The sequence below is a fragment of the Fulmarus glacialis genome, unplaced genomic scaffold (genome assembly GCF_000690835.1).
Source record: "Fulmarus glacialis isolate BGI_N327 unplaced genomic scaffold, ASM69083v1 scaffold4903, whole genome shotgun sequence".
In the NCBI taxonomy this organism is placed as follows: domain Eukaryota; kingdom Metazoa; phylum Chordata; class Aves; order Procellariiformes; family Procellariidae; genus Fulmarus; species Fulmarus glacialis.
The window spans coordinates 36,698-47,521 of NW_009200964.1; the positions used below are offsets into that span (position 1 = coordinate 36,698).

The window sequence follows — 10,824 nt, forward strand, 5'->3', positions numbered from 1 at the left end:
TACTGTAAAGAAAGCCCTGGAGAGTTACAGACCTTTACAAAACAAAAAGCAACCATGAGACACACATCTCCACCCAGTGTTATCTTTGCCCTTTTTGTGATTTTTAGAACTAGGCAAACTTTGCCAGTTTTACTTTCTTGAGCCTGATTTTCTGGTATGTGATGGTGGATGGTTCTTTTCTTCGCCAGCCTCAGTCTCTAACCCTTTCAACCATATGTTCAAGGATAGGAAACTCTTACCCCGGGCCATCGGAGTCTGTGGCAAAACTATCAGGTGGCTCGATCATGTAGAACAATGAAGATTTTTTGCTTGTTCCTTCCAACAGGTCTGAAGAGCCTCCCTAGACCTAGGCAGGCTGCAGAATAGACTGACAAGGTCAAGATTGGAGTGCGTTTTCAGTGCAGATTCTAAAATTGTCATTAGATAGAACGATATTCAAAAAATAAAGGAGTTCACAGCTAGATTCAGATATATTCCACATCCTGTATGTGTCACACTTTCGAAAAATCTTTTTTATTGTATTTCAAGGCCAATATTGCGAAGATGATAAAAGCATTTGTTTTCTGGCAGTAACTACATCAAAAGCACAGTAAAATATGGCAGCGATGCTGTTAGTCATCTTGCAGCAGATTTTCAATAATGACATCAAAAGCAATGACAGCACTGTCATTTGTATGTCACAATACATTTTTATAGAACTACGTATTTCATTCACAACCTGTATGTTTTTAGCAATGAATAATCAACAGATGATTGTCAGAAAAATGAACAACAGGGCCTCATTCTCTGTTTTCAGACTAACTCTTACAACCTTATTTGGGTTCTTAGATTTTCATAGAATGTAGAGGAAAAGGCTGTTTTCAGGTGTAATTTACGTTCTGCAAGAGTGAAACATACATTTCAGAAACATTTCATTCCCTGTTTAAGGAGATGGAAGAGGACATCTATGTGAAAATCAGATTAATCTGGAGAACTAAACATGCTAGTGGCTTAGGTTCTAAATAAGCATTAGAAGAAATATGTTTTTAGTTTAAAGTTGCCCCACAAAATCTATAAATCACGTATACTTCATTTTGCCAAAGGAATTCCCCATTATTTATTATTAAACACTAACCAGTCCTAGCAGACATCTCTTAATAGACTGAGCCTTGCAAATATTGAGGCATATCTCTTGTATTGTGTCACATTCTTTTTCAACGTTTTATTTTTACTGTTTCATTAGATTAAAATAGAAAACATATGGAGCCACAAAGTTCTTCAGGTTTCAGTCCAATGCAGCTTCATAGGAAACAGTTACGAGCATATAAATTGTCCATTCTTTCCAGTATCAGGTAGCATTCGAAACTATATTTGCCAACATACTAGCCTGGTTCCAGGTTTATTAAATGTTAGAAGAAAAAAAAGGTCTGTGGCCTGATATCTTGCTGCATATTTCTGTATCCAGAGGCTAATGACCTTTCAATTAATCCTGTTTCTAAATGCCATAAAGAATCATGGATAACCTACCTCTGGGAGTAAATGATACTGCTACAACTGATTTCTTCTACTAAGAGGAAAAGAAAGCTAACTAACTGCTTTTTAAAATTGGCTTCTGTAGGAAAGGTTGTATCGGTTGTGATTCACGTGGGGCTAATCCTACAAGAAAAAACAAACTGGAGAATCATGGATAACCTACCTCTGGGAGTAAATGATACTGGTACAATTGATTTCTTCTACTAGAGGAAAAGAAAGCTAACTAACTGCTTTTTAAAATTGGCTTCTGTAGGAAAGGTTGTATCGGTTGTGATTCACGTGGGACTAATCCTACAAGAAAAAACACACTGGCATCTTCAGGGAAACATTTCCCTGTAAAACATTCTCCTTAAACTTCAAAACACAAATACCATTTAAAGTCAGCTGCAGTGCTGAGAAAAGTGTGGCGCTCTATTAACATTTCTGGGTGCAAAATGAGAAGGGGAATCTGCCATTGCCTTGAGAAGCCAGCCAGTCTTCTGCTCTCACCAAACTGCATCTCGTCTGTAACAGTCTGGTTCCACCAAAAGCTGTTCTTTGATCGCAAAATTAAATCTTTCCTTCTTTCTTGTCTGCACTAATATGAAACGAGTTACATTTCTTTTAAACTCATGACTGGTCTGTTAACAAGTGACTCATCACAAATACTATTACAATTTTTGCCTTTTAAACAGGAATTACATTGGGTCTTAATAGCTACAATACATTTGACATTTGGAGAACATTCTGATTTTTGTTTTGGGGTTTTGTTGTTGTTGTTGTTTTTTGGTGGTTGCAGTTGGTTGGAAAGAAGATTGCAAGAACTCTCTTTTCTTGAAAAAGCAGAATTTCTTAGCTATTATCCAAATATTCAGGTCTCAAGGCAAGAAGTATTTGGGAGTCCAACACACATGTAATCGGAAATGAAGATAGCCTACACATGATTTGGCAAAGGACTAAGAATAATTACTCTTAAGTTTTCTCTTGAAGAAGCAACAAAAATATCATAGTACTGTCTTCTCACTGACTGTAAATTGCTCTTCAGAAGTGACATGGAGGCTCCTGGAGTGCCATGTTTCAGCCATCATGTGCAGTTGAACTGGATGCCATAAAATGATGCAACTACTGCAGCTGACAGAGACCGCAGAATACTTCAGATTTTATATAGTCTTACCACTTTTTGTAACCTGGAGCATGCTTGCAGGATGCTTTCTGCTTTTCCCACTAGCTGCCTCCCTTGCCTCTTCAGCTTAATTTCTCCTGCATTTGCATTATAAACAGTTCTCCCATGTTTAAGTTTTTATTTTCCATTATTTTTTATTCTTGATTGTTTTTTGTAACCTCATCTCAAAAAGTCCTTTTCAAAACCTCTGCTTTTTATTATGATGGACCTAGTCAAACATTTCTGAATTTTAGAATGGCTCAGGATTCAGACTGTGATGCAGAACTGTATTTCCTAGCTACCCCCTCTTAGGAAAAGGGATTGAAACGTCGGGTCAGGATTCAATGATATATTCCAGTGCTACTCAAGCCATGTGTTTGGGCCAATACTTTTGTCTGACTTACACCAAGAGATATTTGCTTTGCCAAAGATAATTGTAATTATTTGCTGAAATGCTTTTATTCATGAATGTGCTCATTTAAGATACTATATAAATAAATAAGCAGGCTATATCATAGTACAGTATATCTATTTTGCCATGTGTTGATGATTAATGAATGGCTGTTTCTGGCAAACCAATCAACTGTAGTTCCAGGCATGGGACAGCATAAATTTCCAAAAAAATAGTAACAGCTCCCCTTATACATGTTTCAGACAGCCGCCATACATTGCAGTTTCCATGAAAAACAGGAATTTGGACTTGGATGAGATGATTTTTATTTTATAGCTTAGACCTTATAGCTCATATAAATTGTGCACACATTCCTGAATGGCACAGGCCTCCCTAATATAAAAACAGATACAGCCTTGTGTTCATGTGGTTCATACAGTGTGTCAGTGTTAGATTTTAAAAAAAAGTACCCTGCAGTGGTTGAAAGGAGCTCTCCTTGCTTCACCAGTTTTGTCCCTTTTCCCCCCCTCCCCGCTTCCCCTTCCCTGCGGTGGTGGTGCAAGGTTACAGCTGTGCACGTCTGTCTCTTTTGTAACCATCTTCAGTGTTTTCACTTTGGGGAAAAAAAAATACTGTTGTAGCATTACTGGCAGATAACAGACCACTTTAATTTGGACTTTTTTCCTTGTATTGTCTAGATGCCATATATTATATTGGTACAGAGCTTAGGAAGTTGGCCAGCAGGGAGAAAAGCTACGTTGCTGCGGCTGTGACACACCAGATCAGGTTGAATCTCCTGAAGAGGATGGGAAATGTAGAGCACTGGCTCTTCCCCAACGAGCACATGAGTACGCTCAGCCCGGGGGAGCTTTCTGGAGTGCAAGAGCCAGAGACGGGGGGAGGCCGGGGGAGGCGGGTGCTCTGCGCAGCCGGGAGCGGGCTGACAGCCAAGTCGCAGAAGTGATGGAAAGAGAGAGACATTCAAAAGACTGAAAGTGGCGGGTCGAGTTTCTTCAGCTCAGGAAGGCAATGAAAGTTGCTGGACTGATACTGCCTGGAAAGGAGGGAGAGGAGAGAGTTGCTCTTCAGCTTCTTCTTAGGGTGTCTCACTCAGCAAGCTTGATTTTCTCCTATTTCTGTGTCATTTTGCTCTAGTTCGCTGTCTTTGTGTTCTAATGCTGCAAAGGGGTAGTGGCCACAAAATGCTGAGGGAGATCAGAGGGGTCATGGGTGGTTTTGGACATCATAAGCAATTCTCTTCTGGTTCAGCTCTCACAGAAGCTGCAAAACACAGCCTTGGGGCAAGCTCGGGGCCAGTGCAGGTAACAGTAAGGCTCTGTAACACTGCCCGTTGCGTATTCAATTCAGTTTCAGAAACAATGTATTTTAAAAAGAGGTGGGTGACAGAAGATAACTACAAGTGGAGAGGTTAGCCAAAAAGAAAGCAGAAGGTGTACCACGAAAGGGTAAAAATACTGGGAGGTGCCACAGAGACTGTTCAAAGGAAAAAATAGAGATAGGGACCTGCACAGTTACCGTAGCCTTCCTGTATAGCAGAGAAAAACCACTCTGGAGACTGTGAGATATCTTTTGATGCAACTGGTTTATTTACCTTGTTTGGCGTTACGTTTTCTTCAAAATACAGTGCTATTACTCCAATGGCATCGCCTACTCGGTCTCAAAGATCTGTGTTTTAGGCTCCCCAGTCGAGACAGACACTGACACACTAGAGCAAGTGCAGATGAGGGCCACCAAGACCATTAAAGGGCTGGAGCACGTGACGTGTAAAGAGAGGCTGAAGGAATTGCTTTGCTCAGTCACAAGAAGAGAAGGCTCAGGCTGGGGGAGACCTTATTGCTGTCCGTAACTCTGACCAGAGGATACAGAAGAGAAGACATTGCCAGGCTTTTCTCAAAGGTGCACTGACAGGATAAGCAGCATATGTAAAGTTCTGATTACATACAAGGAAACTATTTTTTAATCAGGAGACTGGTCAAACACTTGAACAGGATCCCAGAGAGGCTATGCAATCTTCATCCCTGGAGATATTCAGAACTCAGCTGGCAAAGCCATGACCCACCTGGTCTAGTTGGATCCATTTAGAGCAAGACCAGGATTAAACGATCTTCAGAGACCCCTTCCAACCTAATTTATTCTGTTACTTTATGGCCTAACCAACTATCTTCTTTTTTAACTTCCACAACACCTCTTATAATATTGATAGCTTCAGTTAAAACAAGGAACTTTTGCTCATGAAACAGCTTTTAGTGTTCTTTGTAGAAACAGCCTCTGCAAATTTTTTTTTACTTTTGTTCTTTTTTTTTTTTTTTTAAACTCTTGTTGCAGACAAGCTGTCTTGAAATATACAGCCAAACTGGAGAACCAAGAACATAACGATACTGACCCTCCTTCCTGGCTGGGATATGACCAAGATGGTAACATACTTACCTTCACCAAAAAACACACATTAGAGCCTGAATAAACAAATTCTTCAAAATGAAAGATGAAAAAATTGCACAACATCTTCTACAGCTCAAGGATTTTTCACTAGAGCATGAAAAGAACACCATATTATTTTTCTTAAGACTAATCATACTTTAATAAAAGGCCGGTTGTTGAATTAGTAAAGGAAGCATTGTGAATCTTTCTCACAGGAGTGCGTGCGCCTTCAAGCAAGACGGCTGCACTGAAACAACATTGCTAACTTTCAGATGTTGATTCAAGCTGTCTTCATCTTTCAATAATGAGAAGTTTTTGTAGTCCCATGCAGAGTAAGCAATAAAAAAATCTGTGTGTGTTTGGAGTTCTTGTTTGCCATGAAGGTCCTCTCCAGGACATAAACACTCTGACTTCCCACAGAACTTCACACTTGACATGGCTGGTGCTTATTAAGTACAGTGTTCTTGAGCAATGAAGAACAGTGAATAGGTAGTGACTACTGATTCCTTAATACACAACTATACATGCTCATTTAAACACAGTTCTCTACTTCTCAACAGTCCTTGTGCACCCAGAGCCCTAATTCTCATAAAAGGCACTCAGGCTGAGTTCAACTTTCTAAGAGAGCTGATGTTTACATTTGCATGTATGAACTGTGGACTAGCTGGCAGCTGAGAGTACGGAGAATCAAATGAAAAGGAGCACAGATGAGAAAAGTGTTAAAGGATAAATTTCCTCCATTACAAGAACATGTCTTCTCATCAAATGGCCAAAAAAAAAAAAAAAACCCACACATGTGGGATTTGCCATTCAAATCCTAATTACTGATAACCTGCTAATCTTCCCTTGTCTGGAGAAAAATACAAAGTTTCACCTCATTATAGCAGAACAAGACATTACTCAAATGCCTTTGGGGAAACTCCCGAAGATTTGTCTTTCTTCAGCTCATTCCTGACCTTTATGTTAAAGTTCTAGCTGGTCTCAACATTTATTAGCTTGGAAAGAATATAATCAGAGTAGTTTTAGTGGTAGCACAATTTTTCCGATGGCTTATTTAAACTTCTTTAAGCAAATTACTACCAATCCTAATGTTTAATTCCAGCTAGGTTTAGAATGTGAATGCCTTAGCTTGCTTACTTTTGAGCATGGAAGAAATAACATGTTTTCTTACTATGCTCTCCCTTACATTGCTGATGCAGCAGTTCCAAAAAGCACAACCTTAATCGCAGACGCTGACAGGCTTTGTAGTCCAGGTGAATAATGGAACCATTAAATGGACTCAATTTTGTGAAATATCTACTACTCTGTTTTTATTTTCAATGCAGTGTGAATTTAGAGGTGCTTCTTTCACTTTGTCTGCAGCAGTGCACAGAAATCATTAGTCTCAAAATTTTTTCAGGAAATCTAAAACCATTACACATTTATTAATTTTTGTATCTTTTAGAAGTAGTATAATGATAGTAATTACTAATAACTAGTAATATCATATTGCTTTTAGTAATAATATTAGTAATGTTTTATATATATAATGTTTATATTAAAAATACATATAATTTGCCATACACATCAGTGCCCACCTCATCCAAACAAACAGTACACACAACGGCAAACAGAATGTGGAGTTTTTAACCACCCTGAATTATAGTAAAAATGCTGCCCTTGACTACTGAAGTCCATTAGCCAGGGGCAATTATACCTCTTGGGTAATCCTGTGAGAAACGAGAAGTTCATTTGATAACATACCATTATGATCTAAAGCACATATACACAACTTAAAACCTGAGCTGACACTCTGAACTCTTCTTTGCTACTCTCCATCCACTCAGTTAGCAGGAATTCTTACATTTCAGTTTTAAAACACAAATTTATGTCCTTCTTTTATAAGGGGAAATATATATATATATGGAACAGCTTTTAAAATCTCCATTTACTTTAATGTGTGTTTGTATTACGGTAACACAAAATAGTCCACAAAAATCATGTATGCCCTTGTGCAGGGCTGACACATTTCCCTCACCTCCCTCCTCTGCCTTTCTGCCTCAAAGAGCTTACAGTCCCATCATGCAAGGCTGACGGTAAGTCACTGGAAATGGCTCAAATAAACAGATTACAGTTCTCATTTATTAGGCCAATACTTCCATTCTTTCGTAGCTTTTACTTTAGGGAAATGCTCATATGGACCCTTATCTGAAGTCCAGTTAGTGGAGTGTTCCTCCTTGAAATCAGCCAGACCCATTGCACTTTTGAGTATTTACTTTAAAAGTTTTTCTTCGCAGACGAACAGTGATAGACATAGCTAGAGTTCTTATTTCTATCCACAAATAAGTGGTTCAGGATGACATGGAGCAAGTTCTGTCATTTCATATAAGTAGTTTTACACATACAGTGCCCATTGACAAGGCAAAAACTGCTTAGGGGTCAACCACCAAATGAGAAGACCAAATAAGAACTACAGTCCTGAAAGTGGTTTTATCCTATCATTGATACAAATAATTTGGTTGAAGAAAATTCTCTGCATTTTGCATAAACCAGCAGAATTCCCACAGTACTGAGACATTTAATTTAAAAATACAAAATAGCTTGCAGACCATGTCATCTTGGAAGTAAATTTTCATATTTTCAAATACCAGATGTGGAAAATGCTTTTTATTTTTAAATGACGACTCCAAACTTTTGTTTGAAAGCTACCAGCTTTTAAACTGATGTGGTAAGTGGGTTAAGTTATACAAATTCTGAATATGCAAGATCTTGTCGTTCCTAAAAGGCACTAAAAGTAAACCAGACCTGTTAAGCACCAGCCACTGTCATGGGCAAATCTTGGGTTAAAATGCCCTCATTTTTAATATTGTTACTCTCTTACATTAAGAATATACATCAACAAAGTTTCGTAATTTTACAGAAATGTTCCTTTACAATTTCTTGATTTAATCTCTTTGGCCTATTTCACCTTTAAGAACTCTTCAGCTTGACAGACTGGATCCAGCTTTGGCTTTTAAGACACACTTTGCCATTTTGTGTGTCAGCCTTAATCCATTTGTCTGTTTCATTTCTTTGATTCATGTGACCTAGAAAAGAAAGTTCTGTTTAGTTTAATTTCACACACAGTAAACATATCATCTTCACGTTGCCTTTTTTCCCAAGCTCCCTGGAAATACTTATAAGACTTTTATGTGGTAGAATTTATATATTTTTAACAGGGGCTTCTGACATTTCATTCTTGATACAGTTTTTTGCATTAATCTCATTTCCCATAATATGTTATTACAATGAAGTTGTGGGTTTTATTATATAGTACCATAATTTTTATTATGGGCTAGGAAATACATCTACATTAGACATTAATCTGGCTAAGTAATTTGAAAAGTTTTCATCTCTATGGAACAGAGACATGGGTAAGATCTGATTCTCCAGATGACCAGACCTGTTGCTTATTACTGCTTTCTTATAATGGATTAAAAAAACCAACACCCCGAGATGTCTGTCTTCTTACATGTTTCACATAAACTTAGTATGCATGGTCATGCTGGTCATGCTCTGAAAAGCTCATGGTGTAACAGACAAAGGAGAAAGTTCAACTTACCCTCATTTTACAATTAAGAAACTGAGGCCAAGTGGTCTTACAAATTTATACAGAAGATTTATGACCAAATTGGGAATTAGAACTGGGATCTTTTAAGTCCCAAATCAGTGCCTTTATCACAAGATCAATCTTCACTTTGGTTTATCTTTACAAAATATCTTTTATTATTACTTCAGCATTCGTGTGACTGAGTGAATTCTAAGTTTAGAACTAATTTGAGCCTGGAATAGCATGAGGGATGGCAGGGAAGCAGATGCTGAAGCAACTTTGCAAACATGCTCTGCTCTGACCTGTAACACAGCTGAAGTTAAATTTTGGCCACGTCAAAAACAGTGGCGAAACTCCAACTGACATCACTGCATCGGTTTCCACAACTCAAGCCTATGTGCCAGAACTTCTCAATAGTGTTTCAGCGCTTTGGTACTTCTAAGTGGGATTAATTTAAGGTTATGGGCCAAACCCACATCAATTCACTAGCAGGCTGAGGTACTGTTTAGAAGTACGGGATTTTCAGAGGAGTCCAACACTGACAGAGCTCTCCCACAGGACGAAGAAGTATTTCAGTGTCCTTTGTTATCAGACTACAACATGGCTTCAAGGATCTCCATGTGGATGTCCTAGTACAATTTCTGCACTCCTGATTGCTCCAGGCAGCAGCAGTCTCAATCACACTCAGTCTCAATATCATTCCCACTGTAACGCAGAATCCACAGTTCTGCTCCTCTTCTAAGTATGGACTTAAATCTATGATGATCGTCACAAAGTTGGAAAAATGTGTTGTATGTGAAATCTGTTGAAATCTGAAACTTCAATTCCTCAGAAAGCTTTCCTGAATCATCTATTTGCAATAGTATTGTATCAGAGAATACAGAACAGAAATGAAAACAAAATCTATCTTTTAAGTAGAGGTAACCCTTAAAACATTAGATCAGTCTGAATTTTAAACAGGAAGCAGCCTCCAGGTGTCAAAAAAAATGAATCAACAAAGAACTGTAAAGGAAAATTTCAGTTGATCCCTTAACAGAGTTGTAGAGCACTCAAAATACAGCTTTTTTTCCTAAGGAGAGAGGACACAATAAATGTAGGGCAGAGAGGTATTTCTAGAAAGTGCATATTGGAGTGCTTAGTCCCAGTTCCTCTCTCTCATGTTTTGGTCACTATGGCTTGTACTTCCGTACAAGGAACAAACACTGAAGCACAGAATCATCCCTGTAAATGAACAATTTCATGCAGTGCTTGCACCCTGCTACACTTTTGCTAAAAAGCTAAAGAAGAGTTTTGAAGAAACACAGACACAAATAAACAAGAGCTGTTTTAAAGCTCAGTTGTTTGAGCTCTGTTTCTCGTTTTGCATTTGCTATGTGAACTTAGAAAAATGTTTTGTTCCTCATGCTTCTTTTGGAGATTTGCCTGTGAAGGGAATGCAGAAAATATCAAACTGCCTGCAGGAAAGTGAGTGTCAAGTTCCACTCCCTAGGGATGAAGATCTTCAAACTATTTGAATGTTATTAAGCCTATCGCCAGTAGCAGGTTCAAATCAAGCTTAAGATATTTAAATAGCTTTGTGTATGAGGCACTAATCAAGCAACACGGTTTAGTTGGAGACCTTTTGATGACAGTTTGGTCTTAACTGTACTCTGAATACTGTGGGAACATAAGTGGATTTTGAGGACTTTGCTAGTGTGATTAAATCACGAAAGCCAATAGCCTGCTGATTGAGAGTAAGGAAAGTGGGGGGGGGGGGGAATTCTTTTTTATTTC

General features: G+C 38.4%; 2 protein-coding genes across 2 annotated transcripts in view; one reads left to right on the forward strand and one right to left on the reverse strand.

Moving 5' to 3' along the window:
• FBXL13 (F-box and leucine-rich repeat protein 13) overlaps positions 1-5,551 on the forward strand; it is a gene marked incomplete at its 5' end in the record, with an annotated part of 39,030 nt that extends 33,479 nt beyond the window's left edge. The window contains 2 exon segments of the mRNA XM_009573766.1: positions 5,391-5,487; positions 5,489-5,551. Coding sequence (XP_009572061.1) covers positions 5,391-5,487; positions 5,489-5,551 — 160 coding nt within the window.
• Positions 5,552-8,219: 2,668 nt separating this feature from the next.
• The window catches only part of FAM185A (family with sequence similarity 185, member A), a 40,169-nt gene continuing 37,564 nt past the window's right edge, over positions 8,220-10,824 (reverse strand). The window contains exon 9 of the mRNA XM_009573767.1: positions 8,220-8,548. Coding sequence (XP_009572062.1) covers positions 8,433-8,548 — 116 coding nt within the window. The 3' untranslated portion in view covers positions 8,220-8,432. The remainder of the gene's footprint in view (positions 8,549-10,824) is intronic.